This window comes from Leucopleurus acutus (genome assembly GCF_964270905.1).
Source record: "Leucopleurus acutus genome assembly, chromosome: 5".
Classification (NCBI taxonomy): domain Eukaryota; kingdom Metazoa; phylum Chordata; class Mammalia; order Artiodactyla; family Delphinidae; genus Leucopleurus; species Leucopleurus acutus.
The window spans coordinates 55,059,819-55,085,741 of NC_139147.1; the positions used below are offsets into that span (position 1 = coordinate 55,059,819).

General features: G+C 39.4%; 2 protein-coding genes across 4 annotated transcripts in view; one reads left to right on the forward strand and one right to left on the reverse strand.

Annotated features, from left to right (window-relative positions):
• The window catches only part of CD47 (CD47 molecule), a 53,797-nt gene that overhangs the window by 27,484 nt on the left and 390 nt on the right, over nt 1–25,923 (reverse strand). For 2 of the 3 annotated variants that reach the window (XM_082839838.1, XM_082839837.1), the window contains exons 2-3: nt 13,207–13,554; nt 2,796–2,885 (exon numbers count right to left, since the gene is read on the reverse strand). In XM_082839838.1, the coding sequence (XP_082695964.1) occupies nt 2,796–2,885; nt 13,207–13,554 (438 nt within the window). Of the gene's footprint in view, nt 1–2,795; nt 2,886–13,206; nt 13,555–14,481; nt 14,592–25,923 lie in introns of those variants that run through there. The other variant, XM_082839839.1, reaches the window with a different exon arrangement.
• Nucleotides 6,163–6,612, forward strand: LOC309962194 (mitochondrial intermembrane space import and assembly protein 40-like; the record flags this gene model as incomplete). Its single annotated transcript, XM_082839841.1, has 1 exon — nt 6,163–6,612. The coding sequence occupies one exon, from the start codon at nt 6,163–6,165 to the stop codon at nt 6,610–6,612; it is 450 nt and encodes a 149-aa protein (XP_082695967.1).

A 25,923-nucleotide genomic window follows, 5' to 3' on the forward strand; every position in this document is an offset into this window, starting at 1 on the left:
TCCATTCAGCCATCCCGTGTCTTTTGATTGGAGCATTTAGTCCATTTACATTGAAAGTGGTTATTGATAGGTATGCACTTTTATTGTCATTTTGTTAATTGTTTTCTGGTTGCTTTTGTAGTTCTTGTCTGTTCCTTTCATCTTTTAGTCTCTTCCCTCATGGTTTGATGATTTTCTTTAGTTTTGTGTTTCGGTTCCTTTCCCTTTTTGTGTACTTTTTGTGTAGCTATTATAGGTTTTTGGTTTGTGGTTACCATGAGGTTTACATACATGAACCTATATACACAGCAGATTGCTTTAAGCTGATAGTCACTTAAGTTCAAACACATTCTGAAAACTATGTTTTTACTCCCCCCAACCCTGTTTTATGTTTTTGATGTCATACTTACATCTTTCTATTTTGTATACACAAATAACACTTACTGTAGTTATACTTGATTTTACAACTTTTGTCATTTAACATTCACTTTTTAAGTGACAATCCACTGCCTTTACTATATATTTGCCTTAGCAGTGAGAGTTTTCCTTTCATATACTTTCTTATCTCCAGTTATGACCTTGTCTTCTCCACTTAAAGAAGACCCTTTAACATTTATTGTAAGGCTGGTTTATGAACCAGCTTGTAAGGTGGTGATGAACTCTTAGTTTTTGCTTGTCTGGGAAATTCTTTCTCTCTCCTTCATTTATGAATGATAATGTTGCCAGGTAGAATATTTTTGGTGGTAAGATTTTTCCTTTCAGCATTTTAAATACAGCATGTCATTCCCTTCTGGCCTGTAAAATTCCTGCTGAAAAATTGGCTGATAACATTATGGGAATTCCCACGATTGTGACTAGTGTTGCTTTTCTTTTGCTGCCTTTAAAACTCTCTTACCTTTAACTTATGTCATTTTAATCATGATATGTCTTGGTGTGGATCTCTTTGAGTTCATCTTTCCTGGGACTCTCTATGCTTCCTGGACCTGAATATCTCTTTCATCCCCCAGATTAGGGAAGTTTTAGCCATTATTTCTTCAAATATATTTTCTGCCCCTTTCTCTCTCTCTCCTCCTTCTGGGACCCCTATAATGTGAATGTTAGTATACTTGATGTTGTCTCAAAAGTCCCTCAAACTATCCTCATTTTAAAAATTCTTTTTTTCTGTTCAGTTTGAGTGATTTATAGTACTCTGTATTCTAGATCACTGATCTGTCCTTCTGTATCATCTAATCTACTGTTGATCCCCTCTAATGTATTTTTCACTTCAGTTATTGTATTCTTCAGTTCTGATGGATTCTTTTTTCTATTTTCTAACTCTTTGTTGAAGTTCTCACTGTGTTCATCCACTCTTCTCCAGAGTTCAGTAAGCATCTTTATGATCATTACCTTAAACTCTTTATCAGGTAGATTGCTTATCTCTGTTTCATTTAGCTCTTTTTCTGAGAGTTTTTCTTGTTCTTTCATTTGAAACATATTCCTCTGTCTCCTCATACTGCTTAATTCTCTGTTTATTTCTATGTATTAGGTAGGTCCATTACATCTCCCAATCTTAGAAAAGTGGCCTTATGTAGATGTCCTATGGGGCCCAGCAGCAAGCTTCCCTATGGCTACCAGAGCCAGATGCTCCAGGGGTATCCCCTATGTGGACTCTTTGTGCCCTTTTATTGTGTGTGAGGCCAACTCCTGTGGGCACACTGGTGGGCATGATAGGCTCCCCAGCACTGTTGGCTGTGCAACCTGTCAGCATGCAAATGCTACAAGTTGCATGATTGCTGGTAGGCTGTGCCGGTCCCCAGAGCTAATATGCTAGAGGGAGGATTCCAATATGGTGCCCTCCAGTGAAGGTGTTGGAGTGGTAGAACGAGATCACAAAAATGGCTGCCGCCAGCATCTCCCTTCCGGGGGGAATTCCAGCTGCCTCCTGTCTCTCAGTGAGGCTCTCCAAGATAAGCAAGTGGGTCTGACTCAGACACCTGTCAAACTGCTGTCTCTGTGCTGGGACTTGGAGCAAGTAAGTTTCTGTGCACACCTTTAAGAGCAAAGTCTTGGTATCCTACAGCTCTCTGGCTCTCCCAAACATAAGTTCCACAGGTATTCAAAGTCAGACATTTTGGGCACTTGTATTCATGGTTTAGGACCCCCAGGATGGGGAGGTGGATGTGGGGCTTGACCCCTCAGTCCTCGGGGAGGATTTCCATTGTTGTGATTTTCCTCCTACTTAAGGACCCTTAAGTGTGGGTCCTGACAAGACCACACCTCTGCCCCTCTTACTCATCTTGTTGTGGTTTCTTCTTTATATCTTTAATTGTAGAGTACCTTCTCTGTTAGTCTTTAGGTCGTTCTCAGAGACAGTTGCTCTGTAAATAGTTGTAACTTTGGTGTGCCATGGGAGCAGGTAAGCTCAGGGGCTTCCTACTCCGCCATCTTGATCGCTCCTTCTACGTCATCCTATCTTGTCAACACCAATGTAGGCTGTAACCATCTCTTTACCAAAGAAAATAATGTATGTGTAAATGCTCTATAAATATTAAAACCAGTTGAGTCAAAGGTATTGTTATTATCAGGATTCCCAATGTTCATTCTTAAGAAGCTAAGGAAAAAAAAACCTTCTTAGGAATTAAAAGTGAACTGAAGCAAAGTATGAGGAACAATATAGACTTCAAGGAGAATATTAATAGTGACTGTATATTCTTATTTACCATGTTATCATGCTTGCTAATACAATTTGGTTAAATAAAATATTTCACCAGCATTGTCTGCCAGAAATAGCAATTTAACCAGTATAACATAAATGAAAAATAGAAGTAAGTACTTACTCACAACACCAAACTGTCCCCAGAATAGAAGTATAGCCAAAATTGGGAAAATAACAGTGAGGATATTTTCATTTGGAGAAAACCATGAAACTGGGAAAAGAGAAAACAAAAATCACAATTAACATTTACTATAATCACTGTAGCTCCTGCCCACGAATAGTGAACAATATATTTTATTGTGGAGATGGAAAATAAAAACAATTAATTGAAACTTTGGTCTTAGGGCTTCCCTGGTGGCGCAGTGGTTGACAGTCTGCCTGCCGATGCAGGAGACAGGGGTTCGTGCCCCGGTCCGGGAGGATCCCACATGCCACGGAGCGGCTGGGCCCGTGAGCCATGGCCGCTGAGCCTGCATGTCCGGAGCCTGTGCTCCGCAACGGGAGAGGCCACAACAGTGAGACGCCCGCGTAACGCAAAAAAAAAAAAAAAAAAAAAAAAACCAAAAAAAAAACCCCCAAAAAAAACCTTTGGTCTTAAAATAATTAAGTAACAAATTATACATATAATTTAACTTATACAGCAAATTTTACTTATGAAACAAGAAACTAGTTCTTTAAGTGCTTTTCACCACATTTTCCCTAACCTATGACTTCTGGAAGGAGGTAATATGGTACAGGAGCTTAGAACAAGGTTCTGTAGCTATAGCGCCTGGCTTTGAAACCCAACCCTAACTTACAATCTCTGTGATCTTGGACAAAGTCTTAACACCCCTCTGTTCTTCAGTGTCCTCATTGTTACACTGGGATAACTGGACTGTTGTGATAGTTAACGAAGTTAATATATGAAAAGGGCCTAAAACAAATCTTGGCACTTACCAAGTGCTCAGTAAACATTAACTTCAATTATTATTATGTGCTCCTACAGTGAACACCTGTATGTGTAACATGCCAAGAATTTACCTTAAACCAACAATGAAGTCTTTCTGTAAAGAGTTACTCAGGGTATCAAAGTGTGGAAGTTGTACAACTGGGTACCTTCACCTTACTCTGACTAAAACCAAGACAGATGTGAGCCCTGGCTTTTCTCAAACTTACTCTGGAATAGAAGACGTATTTATGAATAATTAGGCTTCAAATGATTGTTTAGATATAAAGTAACATGAGGGGCTTTAGGTATTAAGTGGTTTACAAGTTACCTAGAGAATGATAATATGAAATGATATGTTCTATATAAAGGAAATTGTGATTTTAAGTCTTCAGAAAGATTTGTTGAGAACTTTTGAAAAATTAAGTTTAATTGCATGCTATCAACTCTTAAGACGATAATTTTGCCTGTGAAATTTCTTCTCTAACAATAAAGCCAAGTAAATGCACTGAAAGCATTTCAAAGTTTGCCTGTGAAGAGGGAATGCACTGTGCACATTTTCAAATCTTCCACTGCTCTGCCTCTGTATCAGCATGCAAGAAGACTTGTGGGATTTCCTACAGTAATACTAGCCATGCATTTCTTGTGTTAGCTTATAATGTTAAGCTCTGGTAAATGTTCACAACAATCCACAGAATATAATATTATGAATTCTATCTCACAGATATTGACTTTCCATAATCTAGCATTTTGCACTACACATAGTAGAGACTCAGTTGGTTTGTTGCTGAAGGTTCCGATAGTCAAAAAATAGTGAGTGAATGAGAGTTTTTTGGGGTTGGGGGGTGGATGCTCTCATGGTTGCAGATCTCTACCAAGAGACAGATGTCTTCAGATACTCTGAATTCATATCTTAATTTCCAACTGAATTACTGAGCCTCTTCCTATACCAAAGAAAACCCATTTCAATTCAGTCTAAAATCCTACCAGGAAAAACCTTCATGAATCATCTTTAGTTTTTCGTATCTAACGCCCAGAGGATTTGGTAAAAGCTCAATGATCTAATGACTATTCTTAACCTATTTTTCTCTACGTGCTTTATTATTTTTTTTGAGTTGTGTACATTAACTCCTCAAATCCTCACAACTATTACATGCCTCCTATCATTGAGGAAACTGAGGCCTAGAGAATTAAGGGTCTTAAGTATCTTAAATCTTCATGTCCCAAACTGACTCCTGAAACTCCTCCCCCTACTCCTTCAGCAAACTTACCCTCTCAGTTTTCCCCATTTCAGTAGTGGTGACCCCATTTCTCCAGTTGCTCAAGCTAAAAACCTTGGGGTCATCCTTGACTCCTTGACTTCTCTCACATCTCACTTCTGGCCTGACACTAAATCCTGTGGTTGCTACCTTCAAGATACAGCCAGAATCTGATCTCATGTTCAACATGGGCTGACAATGAAATGTTCTTTCTTCACTGGCCTCCCTCCTTACACAACAGAACAATCTTCAACAGTCTTAGCATATATTAATAGAAATCTACCAGTGAAAATAAGAAGTGTGTTTGACCTGGTCTGACCACTCATTTTTCACTTACTACACAAACATTTATTAAAAGCCCACCATGGGTAGGGTACTCTTCTAGGTACCTGAGATCTAGCAGTGAATAAGCCAGGTGGGGCTACCGGCTTGAGGAGGGGGAGGGTCTGAAGAACAGACTCTTGTGGGTAGTAAGGCCTCATGGGGAGAGGAACTGGCTCTGAGCCTTGGACTGGAAAGAGCCTGCCATGTGAGGACAGGGGAGAAGATATGCCAAAGGAACAGCAAGTTGGAGCAACTGAATGATGGCCAGTGTAACTAGAATTTAATGATACAAGATAAGATGGAAAGAGATTGCTGGGATTAAGAACTCTCTAATTACCTGTTACCTCTCTCTAATTTGTTAAGGTGGGAAAAGTCTTCTCAGCTTTTTAAGAAAGTTTGGATTTTATTCTATAAGCAATGAAAAGTGATCGGAAACCTTCAAGTAGGGAAGAAATGTGACCTGATTTATTTAAAATCTTCTTTGGCAGCCTTGAAGGGAATGGATTATAGAGAAGCAGGACGTACCAGAAAGTTAATGCAGCCATCAGGTAGTAGCAGGAAGGTAGGACACGGCCCACAAATGCAGTCCTGAGTTCAGTTTTACTCATCAAATTTAAAGACATAATAGGGAATCGTCCCAAAGGAAAATGACTAGAATAGGGATGCTGAAACCATGAGCAATGGCTGAAGAAACTGGGGATTTTTACCTTAGAGAAGAATAAACTTGGAAGAGAAATACCATACCTCCTAGTGAGTGAGAAATTGCAGGGTTGCAAGTTTTAGCTTGACTTCAGGAAGAACTGGAACTGCCTGATAATAGACTAAAATCCTCTGGGCAGTAAAAGTCTCTTCCTGTCATGCGCTTAGGTAAATATTTGGGAGGGGCGGGTCCGCGCGGGCCTCCAAGCCGCCCGCCCCTCAGCAGAGAGGCCGCAGCAGAGAGGTCACAGCGAGAGGTCGCAGCGAGAGGCCGCCCCCCAATGCTTCAATCGCCCGAGGTCGGAGCGCCGGGCTGCACCGTGGCCTACTGCTGGCAAGAAGGGAAGGATCGAATCATATTTGTGACCAAAGAAGACCATGAAACTCCAAGCAACGTGGAGCTGGCGTCCGACGACCCCAATGATCCGTACGAGGAGCACGGACTGATCCTGCCCCACGGAGACCTCAGCTGGAACTGCCCGTGCCTTGGGGGCATGGCCAGCGGGGCGTGTGAGGAACAGTTCAAGGCGGCCTTTTCCTGCTTCCACTGCAGCACAGAGGATGTCAAGGGGTCGGACTGTGTAGACCAGTTCCGGGCCATGCAGGAGTGCATGCAGAAGTACCCGGACCTCTATCCCCAGGAGGAGGAGAAGGAGAAGCCAGCGGATCGATTAGAGGAAATGGCTGCCTCTGAGGCCATCACAACCAAAAAAGAGGAGGGCTCCAGCTGATGAAGGCCCCGGGGCGCGCTGGGCTCCAGACTCCTTCAGAGAGGACGAACCTCTCCAAGAAAGTGTCTCTCCCTCTGTTGTTCTGTGCACTGTACTCTACAAAATAACGTACTGTGCTGATCAGGGGTCTTGGCCCCTTGACATATACACTGAAAAATGGGTTGTGAGTATGTGTGTCTCACATAACCTATCAGCGAATGTAGCTGCCACTTTTGAATTCTCTTCTCATATTGTCCTGAATTTTGCCTCTTTGAAATAACGTGCTGAATAATCTCAGCAACCCAAACTCATTATCTGGGAGTGTCTCTTGTGAGTGAGCAGATTTATTGTGATTCCTCGTATCCCTTTTAGTAGACTTTATACCTAGTTGGAAAGCGAAAGAGAAACATCTTCCTTTAAAGATGCTGGAGCGGGGCCATTCCTTGTAGAAGAGGCAGGACGATCAGCCCTTGAGTATTTGACGAAGCGCTATGCTTCATTTCTGATATATTTTGCTTTCCAGTTTGCATTGAGCTCCAGGTTTTCTACATTTGGAAAACAGAGCTTTGTACCCTCTGAGTGACTCCCTTTGTAAGTGAAGAGAAAGGCTGTTTATTTCTGTTCTTGTTATTCCAAAAGCCCTGGTTTGGGGTCTGTGTTCACATTGGCTCTGTCTCAGCCTGTTCAGATACAATGTTCTTGAGAGGTGGGAACCTAATCATTGCCAAAGTAGCACCCGAGAGACGAAACGGTGTCAATTAAAAGGAAAGCATGATTTTTACCTGAAAGAAAAATTTTTTTGAATGACCAACTACCTGGGGTGTGATAGAAGTAATTCAGGAATTATATGGGCAGATAGACTAGATGACTAATAGCTGACTCTATACCTCTATGCAGAAATAATAATAAGAGCTATTTCAAAGACAGAGGGTGGGATTATAGAACAAAAAATATTATTGTCTAAGTGATTCTTAACTGGAGCTTATCAGAATTACCTGGAGTTTATCCAAACGCCACATACTCTCCCCTTTCAGCTTCTACCCCAATAACTGTGTGTGTGTGTGGGGGGGGCAGGCGTGGGGTGACCCACGAGACTCTCAATTTAAAATCACTGCTGCATCTCCCTGCTGTAATTTGTCTTCTCTCACTGACATGAACATGTTACCTCTCTCTAATTTGTTACGGTGCAAAAAGTTTGAGGATCACTGAATTGGATCTTTGAGTAGCAAATGAGATGCTAGGGAAAAACCCAATGTTTTATATAAAACTATGTATATGCCCATTAAGCTACTGATTTGTTAGAGTAATTAGTACTGTCAGACGACTAACTCTTTGTCTCCCGAGGGGAGAGGGAGACAAGATACTTCTCTAAGGTCCCTTTCAGTTCTGAGTTTCTATGGCACTAAGAAAATAAATTAAGCTTAAAATGGACTAAGAAAAATATTAGATATTTTTCCAGTCCAGGATTAAGAAAGACGATCCAAAGTCAGCCAAACTCTTACTCCACCCAAGCTACCTCTGACAACTATGCCCATTATTCTCCAATTCCTGGGCAGGTAGAGTGGCTCGCAGGAAAATAAACTTACTAGTGGAAAGGCAATGAAATGATACTAAGAGGATGTGGTCTGTGGATAAGTGCTTACATTTTGCTTCCAAGTTTAAACATTATAAAAACCTAGGACCTCATTTCTCTTATCATTGTATACAAAATGGAATGACCTGAAAGAGCCAAGGAATCACTCTCATCCATTAAGCGTGCCTCTCCTTCAAATATATACAAGCTATACCTCCATGCACAGAGAACACATTTCCACAGAGAATGATCACGATAAAATTTCTGACACTAAAATTCAAGCCAAATTTTTACTTGATGCTTCAGGACTGTGATGGGGTTTTTTTTTTTTTTTTTTTTTTTTTTTGATGTATTGACTTGGCTAGGGTATAGTCCCCAGTTATTTAATCAAAGCCAGAATTCTAAGGTAGCCCCCAAACACCCTGCCCCCTGAAAGCAGCCTTTTTAAATTCCCTCCCCTGGAGGGAGGGATGGGACTGTGAGTATGATGGATTTCATTCCCGTGATTATATTGTTTCATATGGCAAAGAGATTTTGCTAAATGTAATTAAGGCCCCCAATCAGTTGACTTTGAAAGAGTGATTATTCTTGAGGGAGAGGGGGCAGACCAAATAAGAACTTAAAAGGGTTTGGGATTGTTCTAGCAAAAGAAATTCAACATGTTCGAGAGGGATTCAACAAGAGGAGGATTCTCCTTAGCTGGCTTTAAATATGGAAGAGGCTGTGTGGCAAGGAATGGGAGCAACCTCTAGGAGCTAAGAGAAGCCCCCATCAGACATCCAGCAGAGAAACAGGGACCTCAGTCCTACAATCACATGGAATTGAATTCTGCCAAAACCATGTGTGCTTGGAACAAGACCCAGAGCTCCTGATGAGAACACAGCCTGCTAATATCTTGATTTTAGCCTCGTAAGATTGGAGAACCCAGTCATACCATGACCAGAATTGTGATCTACAAAGTGGTGAGCTAATAAATGGGTGCTGTTTAAAGCTGCTACATTTGTGGTTGTTTGTACATGCACTTGAAAACTAACACGAGGATCTCAAAATGCCTTCATGTCAACATTATGAACATAACGTATCTCATGATGATGGTAATGGAAATGGCAACTTTGCTAAACTTGAACAGACCTTTTAAAACAAAACCCTAATAGCTTACTCAGAAAAAAGTAAAATTTTAAGCCTCCAAGTTTTTGTATCATTAATACTATAAGTATAAATATTAATAACACATTTTATAACTATTATTATTTACATTTAGTAATCTTGTTGTTTACAAGGTGTTTCCACAGAAACTATATACAGGGGTGGTAAACATACTGGTTTTAAAGACAGACAGATCTAGGTTAAAATCCTGGCTATGACTCTGGTCTTGAACAACTACCCTAAATCTCTCATGCTTCCTCATCTGTTAAATGGTAAGACCTATACCTACCTCCTAGAGTTCTTGAGTTCAGGACACAATATACATAAACTGTCTGGCACATATACATAAACTATCTGTACCCTAATAAATGTAAGATTATTTTACTGTTCTTTTGTACTATCACTTCCTTGAAAGTAGGGATTATGTCTTCATCATCAATGAATCCATAGTGCCTAACATAGCACCTGACACATAGTAGGTGCTCAATAAATCTTTGTTAAGTAAGCAAGATATTTTGAACAAACCTGTGATGGAAATGGTATTCCCATCTTACAGATAAAAAACAGAGGACCAGACAGGTTGAGTTTTTTTATCCAAATTTTCTTAAACTAGAAAATGGTAATGTATTGAAAAAGCTTTCTAAATTCAAGTCCTGTGCTCTGTCCATGGTACTATACTATATGTAGGCACCAGAGGTATATAAAATCTCATAGAGAGGTATACTTATCTCACAGGTAGTATTTCTAAAATACTGTGCTCCAAAAAAAGGGCACAAAGAATGGCCACTCTTAATTCACATTCTACTAAGTGGAATTCTCTATTACACAATTTCTATTCCTCACTTATGCCTATATTTGTGAAAAAGTACCACATTGTAAAAATGGTTTCTATTGCCTAAATCCCCAAAGTCCCCATGATGGGTAAGTCTCATTATCATAATACATTTGTATTCCACTACAAGAGCCCTGCTCCAATTAACTTTTTGTGCAGAGAGAAGGTTTTTTTTTTTTTTCCCCAGTAAAAAATGGGTACAAAATAATGACATGACAACAGGAGATGCTGGCAAGGATGTGAAGAAACTAGATCACTCATATGTTGCTGATGGGAATGTAAAATGGTACAACCACTCTGCAAAACAGTTTGGCAGTTTCCTTCACTTTGTTATACAGCAGACACTAACACACCATTGTAAAGCAATTATACTCCAATGGAGATGTTAAAACAAACAAACAAACAACTAAGCATACACTTGCATACAGCTGAGTAATTGTACTTCTGGGCATTTGTTCAGCGGAATGAAGATTATGTGCACCTAAAAACCACTATATGGTAGTTCACAGCAACTCCATTTGTAACAGCCAAAAACTGGAAACACCCAAAATGTCCTACGATAGGTGAACAGTTAAACAAGCTGTGATATACCCATACCATGGGATACTACTCAGCCAAAAAAGAGAGAGAAAGAGAACAAACTATTGATACAGGCACAACTTGGATAGATCTCAAGGGTACTGTGCTGAGTGTAAAAAGCCAATCTCAAAAGATTACATACTATATGATTCCATTTACATTACACTGTTGAAATGACCAAAGTATAGACATGGAGAACAAATTAGTGCTTGTCAGGTTAGCATGAGGGAGAGCTTTGTGCAAATGAAATAGCTTTATATGATTATGGTGGTAGTTACATAAATATACATATCATAAAATGACAAAGAATATACGTACATTGTACCATTGTCAACTTCCAAGTTTTGATTTTTTTTTTTTTTTTTTTTGTGCAATACGCGGGCCTCTCACTGTTGTGGCCTCTCCCGTTGCGGAGCACAGGCTCTGGACGCACAGGCTCAGCAGCCATGGCTCATGGGCCTAGCCACTCCGCGGTATGTGGAATCTTCCCGGACCAGGGCACGAACCCGTGTCCCCTCCATCGGCAGGCGGACTCTTAACCACTGTGCCACCAGGGAAGCCCCAGGTTTTGATATTTTAGTATCATTATATAAGAGGTAACCAACCACTGGGGTAACTGAGTGAAGAGTACCCAGCACCCCTAAGCACCACTCTGTTCTATCTTTGCAAATTCCTGTGAATCTATAAGTATTTCAAAAAATAAAAATGAATGCAAAGCCAAATGTCTGAGACCTCTGGTAGAATTTTCTACGTTCTCTACAGTGAAACAGTACTTCCTCATTTGAATGGTCCCAGAGTAAACACAGTTCATATTTTTATAGGGTACTTTGAAAACAAAGAAAGATGAAACAATCACACACAAAATTATAAACTTTCTCTTCATCTCAGATGTTGGCATTACTTTCTCATCCATCTTCATTCCATCTTCTGGCCTTTCAAGTCTCATATCTTGAGTTTACCGCTCAGTGACCTACACTACACTAAAAAATTACTGGTCCCTATGCCTTGTTTTTTCATTCCAATGAAGCTGTACATTCCTTCAGAAATTTCAACTAGATATTCGGTTATCCAACTCCAGATTAGACTCCTGATGAAAGGTATACTCTAAAATAAAGAAAAAAAGCTCTTCAGCCCAAATTAATATCAAATTAATAAAAGTTACAGTGTAAGAGAGATTTCTGAGCAGAAAAGCTTTCCAGATTCTGCTAGCCTACTCTAAGCCATCTCCTGCCCTCCCTCTCACAACACCCCAGGCCAGCTTCAGCAACCTGATACCTTCCTTCATAAAACAAACACCCCCAAAACACAATTTACATCTGCAAAGCACTTTGGTTCACAAAGCACTTGTACACAAGGGATCTCATCTGGTGCTCATTAGACTGTAGAATACATAAAAGCAAGTATCTATTTTCATTCCCATTTTAGAGATGAGGTAACTTGACTTGGCAAAGTAACTTCTCCATACCATAAAGGTGAACAGTTAAGTTGCAGAATAGGGGATATAACTCAGATCTGTTGATTCCTAATCCTAAGCAATGTCAAAATATTCTATCAACCTAAGCACCCCATTCCCAATGTGGTAACAGATATTTAGTAACAGTAAATGCGAGAAGAACAGAGGCAAACAGCAGATCCAATTGAACTGATCTGATCCCATTGAAAGCAGAGGTTCTTAAAGTATGATCTAATCCTGAGATCAGTAATATGTCTAGTGATTCTAAATACAGCTTTTAAAATAGGAGGTTGAAATGTACTTCTATGTGGTTGAAGAACTCAGCTGGCACAGCAAAGAATAGAAACAAAGGAGACTTTAAATTTACTCCAGGTAACTACTGCTTTATGCAACTCACCAACTCAAGTTTGTCAAGAAAGGGCAGAATAACGGTGCTATAATTTAAGTAATTATAAATAAATAAATTAAATTGGATCCCTAGCTCTCCCACATCTTGGCCAAGGGAAAAAATAACAAAGCAAGGCTAAGCACAGGAAACCTCAAGGAATCATCTATGATAACCTGATTTTTAATATTCTGATTCTCCTCCTAATCTGTTCTTTCCAGAGGAAGCATGGCTGGGACTTGTCAACCATTGATCAAAGCGTAAGGTTAAAAAAAAGGCAAAATAATTGGAAAAAGCCTTGAAAATTAATCACATGAAAGAAAGTACTTTTGATGGCAGCAAACAGAAATGCAGAGGAGATGACCCCCCGGACTGCTCACCGCAATATAACAGTCCTCAGACAAAAAGTTTGAGAACCACACAATGTACAAATTAACCAACAACAAAGGAGATTTACTGTGAAAAGCAGAAGAGCATATAAGATAAAACTCGTGATCTTAAAGCTGCTAAACATTCCATCAACATTTATTATTAATAGTCTGCTTTTTGATTCAAACGAGTTGGTGGCCCCATGTTACCCCCCCCCCTTTCTAACAGGATCATGTTGCTTCAGGAGAAATAAAAGGGAAACTTTATAGAAGTCTTACCAACACGATATTTTAGTTCTACGATGGTTTCGCCTTCTCTGCTTAATTCTGTTACTTCACAAGTGTAGTTTCCTAAGACGGCTTCACGTTTATCCATCGTCAAAGAGGCAATGCCATTTAGTAATTCTGATGGTGAGATTTTTGCACTAGTAAAGATATCGCTGGAATTGGACCTTTGCTGAACTCCATTAAAGATGAAAATGTCTTTTCCTTTAAATTTCCACCTGACATACAATTCAGCGATGCTCTTCGCCTCCATGTTATTAACAAAACATGGGATGACAACAGTTTGATTGCAAACGGTGTATTCTACAGATTTGGTTGTATTGAATAGTAGCTGAGCTGAACCTGGAAAAGAGAAATAAAATGGTTTCATTTCATTACAGAATTCTATACTATGAGATTTTACGTATGTTACAAATCCTTAAGATAAAGAGAAATACTTCTATTGTTCACTTAAGCAAGCAAGCAGCTATAGAGAAGAGAAGATGGGCAAGGTTAAAAAAAGAAACAAATTATTTTAATATTAACATGCACAGCTGATAGACAATACTGTACACTTCTTGCTTATTCATTCCCAGTAAAACAAAATATACATTCTCACACATCTTGGGAATAAATTCAGCAACTGTGTTAGAACATGCAGGTGTAGTATCTGGCTTTGGAAGCTTTGAAGTAATCATTACTGTCTTCTGATATATGTAGAAAAATACTATCCTTACTATGAGAAAATTTTAAACAGAAAATAAAACCAAATATTATATTCAGTCTTAACTTCTATACACTCCTCCAAATAGAACTTGCTAAACTGATATGAAGTTTATCTCTATCCCTATGTTGCATTTCCGAAAATGGTGTCAGGCTCTACTGTACTTAAATATAAAAAGTAAATCACATGAGTCACATCACATCTTTCCACTAGGATGGAAAGTCTTAGAATGCTAAGGAGAAAAAAAACATTCTCTATGGTTATTTTCCCTTTGCAAAATACAGACAGCAAGAGACATTTTGTATGCAAGTATTATAAAAGATTGTACACAATTGAATGGTATTTTCCCACTCCCACATTTCATTGAAACTAAGGAACAACTTCCAAATGTATATTACAGGTATCCCTTCCTTCTAGAAACCAAAAACCACCCAAAATAAAGCTAAGATGCAAGTTGAAACCAAGAGCAGATACTGCTAATAAGTAGCATATATTCCATCAACTCTTTTCAATAGGATAAACTACTGGTTGTTGCCTTATAAAAGAGGGATTGAGAAATGCATCACCTTTCATCTAGAATGTGTAAAAATGTGGAGAAATTGTAGTTGTCTTCCATATTCTTCAGCCATTTATCAACTCTTTCATCTAAGTAGTTCCTTGGTGTTTCTCTCAAAAAAAGCACTAACAAATATAAATAAAACCTCAAGTTTAATCATTCATCTTTAAGATTTTTTCCTTCATCGGGGGCATAGGATGGTATTACTCTAGGAACATAATTACTATTCAATAAATGCCCACTGAATTGAATGCTAGGATGCAGAGTGGAATATGAACTGAACAATGTTCAAGAAGCCTGAGAACAAATCCCATCTCTGTCAATTTTCAGTATGCGACCTTAAGCAATTCACTTAACTTCTCTATGCCTTGGTTCTCTTACTCTCTGTAAGTAAGAGGATCAAAAAGGGCTTCCCTGGTGGCGCAGTGGTTGAGAGTCCGCCTGCCGATGCAGGGGACGCGGGTTCGTGCCCTGGTCCGGGAAGATCCCACATGCTGCGGAGCGGAGCGGCTGGGCCCGTGGGCCATGGCCGCTGAGCCTGCGCGTCCGGAGCCTGTGCTCCACAACAGTGAGAGGCCCGCGTACCGCAAAAACAAACAAACAAACAAACAAAAACGAACACTGGGCTGCTTCACAGAATTGTGGTCAGCAACACAGGAGAAAATATATTGGCAAGTGCTCTCTAAACAATACTGTGCTATAAATATGTAGGATGATACTATAAAAACTAAGCACTATACAGCATTTTAATGTAATGTTCCAGACCTTCTCTGACTGGCAGGTCTAAATTGTTACATTTCTGGGAATCTGCAGTCTGAATCAATCCCGTGGGCCTCCATAGCTCACCTCTCCCTAGTTCTTTATATTTCTAGCCACCCAAATATCAGGAAGCCCCAGGCAAAACCTGGACTTCCAACTGCATTCTTCAAAACCTTGGAGTTGTAAATTATTTCCCCTGAGAAATAAGCATTAGTGGGAGACTACAGTGTACAAGGAGAGAAGAAAAGTGGCTATGATGTTGGAATTAGAAAGGAAAGAAAGTGTCAGAAAATATGGTCAACGATTTTGAAATGGACAAAAAGATTACCGGGAGTCCTTTCAGCGGAGTGCTGGGCACTGTCTGAGAGATGCGAGTGCTGGGCACTGTCTGAGAGATGCTTTTGGAATATCTGATTCTATAGGGGCCTGTGCATTTTGCTAAGACTGGGCTGCTTTTACAACTTTGTAAGTTGTAGAAAACTGATGGTAATGCGAATGATTCAGATCCATAGAGATACAAATAAACTTTGTTCTGCCATTGATTTCCACCTGGTGGAAGAGAGGAATTTAAACAATTACATTTTAGGGGCTTCCCTGGAGGTCTAGTGCTTAAGACTCAGTGCTTCCACTTCAGGGGGCACGGGTTTGATCCCTGGTTGGAGAACTAAGATCCTGCATGCCTTGCAGCGTGGCCAAAAATTTAAAAAAAAATTTTTTTTTTAATTACATTTTACTGCGCTGAGGACACTGACCAATTTTGCATTTGCTCACAAATTCATTTCACCATTCCTGATTTCCCATATGTACATGTGTCCATTCTTCGAATTCTCTTTTAAAACCAAGATGGTTGTACCGTCTTGCTGGTTTGCTTATTAATGTGAAATAAAAACTTTGACACATGTTCATTTTATATTTGTTTGAGTCAAGATTTTACCTTCTAAAAATTATCCTTTAATTAAAGAGATACAAGTGAAGAGCTAAGTTATCCCAGCGATCTTTTTTAGAAGTGGTAAGACCGCTTCTAAGTAAGTAAGAAGCAGTCAGCAAGCACTCCACGATTTCATAACTTATGTTTAGAAAATGAATTTTCGAAAGAATACAGAAAGCACTGATTACACTGTTATTTGTTGTAATATTAATGCAAACATTTTTATAGCTGAAGCAATTTAAGTAGAATAAATGCTGTCAATAAACTTCAAAGTGAAATTGACCTGGATAAACTATAATTTGAATAATCCTTGCACTAATAATTAATAAATATAGTCCAAAAATGTTGCTCCATCAGCTGTTAACTACAACTTCATCCTCTATAAACATTTGTTAAAAAGCTATTAAGCAGTAAAATTATCTGATTTGGTTTTTCTCTATTTTGCCTACTGCCTTTTGATGAAACAGCAGAGTGAAGAAATGATCTAAAATAGAGCAAATAAAGGATCATATAGATAATTATCATGAATAAGTAAGTTCTGAATAATCAAGAAATGCCTACAGCAGTCTAAATCAGATAGAAATTGATAAGTATAACCATCAGCCATGCTAGAGTTACAGATAAATTAACAAATGAAATGAGAAAATTAACTTATATCAAATGCCAAAAATATTGGACCTTACAACCTCTGTGAATACAGACCACCAACTCAAACCATCTCATAACACAGCCCTCAAAACAGCTGCTATACACTTTCACAAAAGGCTTAATACATGATACAGTACACAGGTCTAGGTCAGAAATGCTAACATGCAGCAAATGTTTATTGAGAATTACCTGATCTGAAACACTGTGACAGGATGTGGGGATACATTAATGGAAAAAAATGTAGGAATTATCTTTAAGAAGCTTAGAATTCTCACTTGGGGGACTGATACATACTTTTTATAACCCAAGGTCATAAGGGCTGTCCTTCCTGTATGAAGTGCTATGGATGGGCAGGAAAGTAATCAGTCTTACGGATTTCAAGGAAAATATTTGTTGGGTCTTCCCTGGTGGCACAGTGGTTAACAATCTGCCTGCCAATGCAGGGGACACGGGTTTGAGCCCTGGTCGGGGAGGATCCCACATGCCGCGGAGCAACTAAGCCCATGCGCCACAACTACAGAGCCTGTGCTCTAGGGCCCTTGAGCCACAACTACTGAGCCCGTGTGCCACAGCTACTGAAGCCCATGTGCCTAGAGCCCGTGCTCCACAACAAGAGAAGCCACCACAATGAGAAGCCTGCTCATTGCAACAAAAAGTAGCCCCCGCTCACCACAACTAGAGAAAGCCCATGCACAGCAGCGAAGACCCAACGCAGCCAAAAATAAAATAAAATAAATAAATTTATTTAAAAAAAAAAAGAAAATGTTTGCTGCTACTAGGGGAACAACAGAAGATTGCCATAAACCCTGACCATTTAGGCCTTCAATCTTTTATCGTTTCACATGTTCCACATAAAAGTTCTCTCCTTTGTAACAACTCTGAAATCACTCTCCTTTTGGAAGAGGTTATCTTATATTCTCTGAAGGAGCCCTCTCTTCCTATTTCAAGTTGAGTCCTCCAGATAAGAAACCAGAAGCTTCCAATACTTCCACCTATAAATTTTCCTGCTACCCCAACTATCCACACCTCTCTTCCCCTCATTTCCTCCTCTTCAGAAATGAACCCTGTCACCTGAGAGCTAGTTTACATTTCTGCCCCACGCTCATCAATCTCCTCGAGAACTTTCCCTCGTTGACTATCATCCTCCGACATCCCTCAAGTTCATTTACAGTAGGTTTAAAAAAACTTTTGTAAATGCTTGAATATTAGCCAACTGAAAAAAAATCCCTTGTACTTGTCTCTGTTTCCTAGCATCCTAGAAAGATAACCTACATGCATTTCTTCACCTCTTATTCACTTCTTAAATCTCTGCCACCTGGCCTCCACCCTGGCCTTTTTCACTACAACAGCTCTTGCCAAAGTCACCAATCATCCCCTGTGAAAACGGAATGCACATGGTTCACTCTCTATCTTGACTTCTCTACAGTTCTTGAGCCAGTGGGCAGCTCCTTTCTTGCTCTTGTCTCTTGGCTTCTACGTCTCTGGATTTCCTCCTAGAGCCTTCACCACCTCGTGGCAGCATTTTTTCTTTATTGAAATCTATTCCTTGACTCACAATAAATATTAGGTTCCTAAGGACTTCCTGTCCAACGCTGCCCCCCACCCCTCCCCGCCCCAGTATTCTCCCTCACTCCAGGTTTTAACTACCCACTCATTTTATTTAACTAGGCCTCACCTTTCTCCTTAACTGTAGACCTTGGAAAGCCAACTGGCTGCTATGTGTTTCCACTTGGATGCACTACAGTTACTTCAGAGTCAACATGTCCAAAAATCTATTTACCCTCTGCCTACCTTCATTCCAAATCCTCACTTCCCTAAAGTATTTTCTATTATCTACCAGTCAACCAGACCTGGACCTACGAATCACGCTGGATTCTGCCCTCTCCTTAGCCATGGAGAGTTCTTGTTAGGCTCAGCCTCTTTAACAGTTCCTAAATCCAATGTCTGTTGTATGAATTAATTAGACATTCATCATTTCTGCCTTGAACTATTGCCATACCCTCCTAACTAGCTCCCTGCCTTCAGCCTCAATGTTTCCCCATCCCAGCCATGTATTTTCCACAGTTCCCAAAATAACTGTTCCAAATGCAAATATACACTCTTTTGCCTAATATACTTTAACAGCACCCGCCGCCCCCCGACTTTCAGGCTAAATTCTAAGGGTATTAGCATGGAATACAAACTAGGTCCTTCAAGATCCTGTCCAGCTCCACTTCCTGTACTCCCTCATTTCCAAACTAAGCTCCAATCATAATGACCTTGCAATTCCATGGATATGCAAATGCACTCTCTTCTCCATGCCTTTCCCCCCACACACAAGCTGTTCCCCAGCCTAAGGAGGCCTGTACCTTTCACTGGGTGTTCAGGTAAGAGCACAAACTTTGGAGTCAGACCTTGGATGGTGACTTAGCACTTTCTAAGTGTATAACCTTAGGCAAGTTACTTAATTTCTGTATCTCAGTTTCCTCATCTATAAAATGTGAATATTGATAGTGTACACCTCATAGAGATTTTGTTAAGATTTAATCAGATAAAGAACATGGAGTTCTTATTTCAGTGCCTTTCACGTACACAGCAAATGTTCAATAAATGGCAGCTACAGTTCACTAACTTTGGCTCTTCCTGAAAGCACGGTTGAGATGTTCAACCCTGTCCCCTTCGTTGCTACTACTCAACTGTATTCATCCCTTCTTATTGCTCCCACTGCCCCCTCTTCAAGTGCTGTCACTGCATTTACTATCAAATCTTGTAACTACTGTTTTATTTTACTGATCTCTCCTTTAGGATCTAAAGATAGTAATGCACGAACCATGTCTTCATTTGGTATCCTATGGATCTAACCCAGGGTCCAGCAAGTAGGACTTAATACATTTCTTCTGAATGTAAAAATTTAAAGTATGAATCCCAAGAAAGGAAAATCTAAACATCATATCAGGGAAGATTCACTCTTGTTCCATATTTCAGAAGAATGCTCCACTGTGTCTTACTTCTATAGACCTGATTACAGTATCGTGAAGCTACATATTTTAATGAAAAATCTAAATCAAGTCAGTTGCAGATTGGATGGAACAGTTCCTTTAAAATTACTTGTAGTGTCTAAGAATGCTCTTCCTACCAGGTGGTGTTTAAACTGGGTCTGGAAGGAGAAGTAGGAATGTTATAGAAAAGTAAGAGCTTTCTAGGCAGAGTACACAATGAGTACAGAGGAATGAAGAAAGAGAATAACCGCAGGCTGGTGATTATTCAGGTGAGCTCTAGGAAAGGGGGCTGGACAAGATGGTTAAGAAGTATTGTAAAGGCTTCCTTGAATGTCATGCTGAGGAGTGTGGAGTTGAAAACACAAGCAGTAGCAAACCACTCAGACTTACTTACATTAAAAAAAATAATACAGCAGTATGAAGGGTGAATTGCGGCAGGAAAGGAGATGGGAAAGAAGATACATTAAGAGATCACTGCAGTAATCCAGGCAAATGACAACTGAAAAGAAGGCAAAAAATTACAGTAAAAAAACAAAAAAGGAAAATCGACATAAGTCAGATGTGGGAGGTAAAGGAGAAGAAGAAAGAAGAATTGTGAAGTTGTTAACTAAAAAACAAACAACCCAATACAAAAATGGGCAGAAGACCTAAATAGACATTTCTCCAAAGAAGATATACAGATGGCCAACAAACACATGAAAGAATGCTCAACATCATTAATCATTACAGAAATGCAAACCAATACTACAACGAGGTATCACCTCACACCAGTCAGAACGGCCATTATCAAAAAATCTACAAACAATAAATGCTGGAGAGGGTGTGGAGAAAAGGGAACCCTCTTGCACTGTTGGTGGGAACGTAAATTGATACAGCCACTATGGAGAACTGTATGGAGGTTCCTTAAAAAACTAAAAAAAATACCATATGACCCAGCAATCCCACTACTGGGCATATATCCTGAGAAAACCATAATTCAAAGAGTCATGTACCACAATGTTCATTGCAGCTCTATTTACAATAGCCAGGACATGGAAGCAACCTAAGTGTCCACTGACAGATGAATGGATACAGAAGATGTGGCACATATATACAATGGAATATTACTCAGCCATAAAAAGAAATGAAACTGAGTTATCTGTAGTGAGATGGATGGACCTAGAGTCTGTCATACAGAGTGAAGTAAGTCAGAGAGGGAAAAACAAATACTGTATGCTAACACATATATATGGAATCTAAAAAAAAAAAAAAATGGTTCTGAAGAACCTAGGGGCAGGACAGGAATAAAGACGCAGACGTAGAGAATGGACTTGAGGACACAGGGAGGGGGACGGGTAAGCTGGGATGAAGTGAGAGAGTGGCATGCACATATATACACTACCAAACGTAAAATAGATAGTGGGTGGGAAGCAGCCACATAGCACAGGGAGATCAGCTCTGTGCTTTGTGACCACCTAGAGGGGTGTGATAGGGAGGGTGGGAGGGAGACATAAGAGGGAGGGGATATGGGGATTATGTATATGTACAGCTGATTCACTTTGTTATACAGCAGAAACTAACACACCATTGTAAAGCAATTATACTCCAATATAGTTGTTAAAAAATTAAGAAGTAAAATAAAATAAAAATAAAGTTGCTAGCTAAAATATCAATAGTATGCATAACTAGTTAGATTGTGGATTAACTATAGAGAAAAGAGATTTAAGAGATTTAGGGGTGAATGTTCTTTCAATATTTAATAGGCTGAGTATTAAAGGTACCTGTGGTGCAATGAAATGGAGATGTCCAGTAGATCCCAGGATATATCAGTTTGGATTTAAGAAGAAAAGTCTGAGCTACAAAGACTTGGGAAATACCAAGAATATAGGTGGTAATAGAAACTGTGAGCATAAACAGGATCACCCAGAGAGTCCTTGCAAAGCAAACAGAGCAGGTACCAGAGAATAAAGTGTTGGCGAATACCAATATTTATGGAGCAAATAGTTAAAGAGGAGCAAACCAACGATGTGGGAAAAAGAAGTGATAGAAGTAGGTGAGGCAGCAAAGAATGCCACTGCAGACACCAAGGGTCTTAATATGGACAAAACAGATGTCAAGCAGGATGAGTAAAAACAGCCTCTAGAGATTTAAAAATTCACCATTAGCTTCTTTACCTGCAGCAATGTCAGCAGACTAGGGACTCGGCAGTATAAGAAAGCAGAGAAAGAAGGCAGTAATGGAAAGAGCGTGGAGCCTGGGACAAGGCCAAGGTTTTTTTGGTTGTTCTTCTTGTTTGTTTTTAATATGGGGTGAAACTTGAGCATGTCTGCTAGCTAAGACGAAGGAATCAATGAAGAAGGAAAGATCTAAGGTTCAAAGCTTAAGGATTAAGGTGATTAGGCAGGTCTCCGAGATGGTGGAAGTGAAAGAGCTGTAGACAGGGGATCCTTTCCTTGGAAAGTGAATAGGAACACTTCTGACACTGGGTGAAGGAGGAGAATGAGACGAACGTTGCCTAAGATATTATGGACAAGTTTAGTAATGGTGGGCGGGAAGTTGAGAGAGTCCACACCACACATCACTATTTTTTGCAGTAGAGTAGGAAGTTAATTATTTGCTTGGAATGGATGTTCAGGATTGGGGTAAGAAGCCCCAGCAGTCACTAAGGTGAATGAAGCAAAGCTTGTTGAGTAAAGACGCCTGCAAGAAATGAATCCTACTAATATTTGCCATCAGGCTTGGTCTCTGGTAGGAAGAACTGGAGTCTCAAACTGAACTGGGTTAGAATTAGCGTCAAAAGGAGGATTTAGTCGGATCTCTCCTCAACAGAATCTAAATAAAGTCTGGGGTAAAATGGAGGTGTCCACACCTGTTTAGTTCTAACTCAAACTAATCTCCCACTCGGTTTTAAAGTGGCCTCATAGGAACAGAAATGGTCAACCTAGAATTTTAAGGCCCGGGGCAGTTTAAAGTCAGTAACATCCAGAATTACAGCCTTATCAAGCACTTAAAATATATTAAGTATTACTGCGGTATAAAAACAAAAAACTACACTTTAAGTTATTAAGAGGCATACAGTCCGAAATTTGTCTGTATGTCCAAGAGGGCCTTGCAAAATGCTTAGAGCATAACGTGGGCTCATACTTGCTTGAAACAGGAAAAGCAATTTTGATAGACCCTGCACTTGCCAAATCCCTTGCCTTGCTTTTTAACCTGTAAGTGTGACATGTATTCAGATATGCACTTATTCTCCTAATCTAAATCTTAAACCCTGGGATTGACCAGATTCTGAGTCTTATACAACTGCTCCATGGAGATGGAATAAAATATTCAGAGCAGGGTGTAACTTCTAACTCCTGTTGCAACTCCATGTAACCACAAAGAGGGAAAATTCAGGTTCTACTGTCTTAGTCTAGGTATATCAGAATCAAATTTCCTGGGTGCTCTATATTTTTTTTTACTTTACTACTACAATGAGTTTAGCAAAATTGATCCTACACTATCATTCTTGTTCTTTTATCATAGAAGAAATATCGGCACTAGTACACAAAGTGAAAGTTGCTTTATCACAACCCAAGAGTGCATTATATTAGGCTGAGGCACAAGATATAAAAATATAGAAATTTTTCTCTTGTATAAAAAGAGAAAAAAATTTTCTCTTGTATAAAAAGGTATGAGAGCAAAAACCTAAAAGATGGGTAAAATGGTTATATGAAAATTACATCACGAAAAGAACATAAATGTATAGTAGCTAGAGTTGAATTAACATCAAGGAACGCAAACTTAGTTTTAATAATGCATTTTGGATTTAGAATGTTTATCAGTTTTGGGAAAACCACCTATTTTTCCTCTTTAGAACCTGGCCTTTCAAATCTCCATTAACAATTCAGTGGCAAAGATAAAACATCTGCCAAAATACAGATGACAGCATGAGCAAATGTCCTAATGGTAGGCATTTAGTGTAATGCTTTAGCATACTGCCTCTAGACTGCTGGGCGGCCCCGGAAATAAGTATTTTTAAATAGGCATTTACTTCCTCAAAATGGCAAATTGTGGTTAAAAGTAATATATTCTTGAGGAGAGAAGAAAACATTTTTGTTTAAGCAAGCCAAATGACTACTAGACTTACGCAATAAAAATGTTTTTTTAATCATGTGTACCTTTGATTTTAAAAACTCACTTTGAACAAAGAAAAATCATTCAACCACTGATAAGACAGTTCACATCACTGTCCTTATGTGAGTAGCGTTTTATTTACCAGTTAGTGAATACCACTGAAACTGCTGATGTGCTTTTAAACAATGTATAATTGGACATATGGGGGAGGGGGGAGGAAAGGAGAATAGTAACTCATTCTACATCTTGTAAACCAATAAAAGAGGTTGTATTTTTCCTGTAATTAGAAGGAATGGGCATTTTAGACAATTTCCTTTACTACAAAGATCAATGGAAACTGTAGTGGTTACCAGGAAGTAGCATTTGATTAACAATCATTTATAAACGAAAATGAAAGCAAATCAAACCTGAGTACAAATAAACGTACAAATCCATGACTTCCTTACTCATTTTAGAATCTAATTTCAGTCTCCCAAATACTTTGGTTTATAACTACTTGTGTTGTGAGACTGTTAACATCTCTTCATACATGTTCTTTTAAAACTACATATTAAACACACATGCATAAAAATCCATTGTATCCTATGACAAACACTATCCCTTCCTGTTTTATATTCATCAAATGCATAATGCCTCTGTTTTGTTTTTTTTTTCAGGTTATTATTAACTAAGTACAATGAAATACCATAAATTCTGAATTCTAAGACTCTGTAGGGACTTGAGCACACTACTATTGTATGTAAATGAGTGCTAATTATATGTGATCATACCTATTACTAAAAGAGGCCTAACCATTTCTATCCCCAAAAGTACCAATCTAACGCTTCTTTCTAATCTACTTGAAAATAGGACCCCGTTTTTAAAACAGTACATGATTTACACTTTTTACGCTTCAAACTAGCTTTGAGACCAACGGTCTGAATTAGTAATATTTTATTACAAATTCATAATCGGGTTCAATATAAGGCTTTCTGATCATACAACAGGTTTCTGATAGCAGTATTATTTGAGCTATAATGATAGTAATGGGCAGTAAGCCGTTAAGAATGATAACAGAAAACACTACCTTACCTAATATCAACCCTTCAGGTAACAGAGATTGATTATTAGCAGCTCCAACATTCCAGGCGGCTTCAGAGTGAGGAAAGAGAGCTAAGCCGGAACTTAAGGGCATTTTGGAAATAGCTTGAAGTCACAAGCCTTTATGAATGGCACAGTGAGGCGAATAACCCGTTTAAAATGTAATTAACTTAGCATTCTAGAATAAAATGTAACAACTGCTTGTTACTGTTACTCCAACTCAATTCTGAATTTTACAAAAAGTTCACAAGAGGCTCTATAGATGTGAAGTGTGACAGGCACTGTACAGCCACGAAAATCCCCATTCCTTCCTCAGTTGTTATAGACGAAGCACACGTTTTAAAAAAGAGAAATGGATTCCAAAAGCTTGGGGGGCCAAAACGCCTTTGGCGTCGAAAGACACTAAATCTCACTCTGCCGCAAATATGCTTTGACTAGAGGTTACTGTCTTCATACTTCAAGCGAAATCTGGATTACTTTTAAAATGGTTCCCTAAAAAAAGTAGGAAAACTTGAACGTGCAATTCGGACTGTATTAAAGTGGTTGATGGGGCGTGGGAGTAGCGAGAAAGAGTTTCCATCCAGGAAGCTTATATCTAGGGTATTAAAAAAAAAAAAAAAAGGCAGCCAGAAGAATCTTCTGATTAAACGCTGGGCTGGAAATGAAACTTAACTGTGTCCTTTACGTCCCCTTAACTCCTATGTTCAGGTGGGAGGGCAAATAGGAGAAATCCCTTCTTTCAGACTTCGCCAAAATGCGCACTTGCATCGCATGAGGCTCGGGCCCTCCCACTCTCCCTCCTTCAACCCCAAATGCGTTTAAAGCACTGAGGAGGGTGCGAAAGAGGGGGGACCCTAACAGCTGCCAACCCCTCTCCTCTGATCGCGCCCTTTCTCTCTACAGCTAATTTTTGCGCGAGGTGCACGGTTTGGAGTCTTCCTCAGTGTGTGCATCTGGAGGTGGA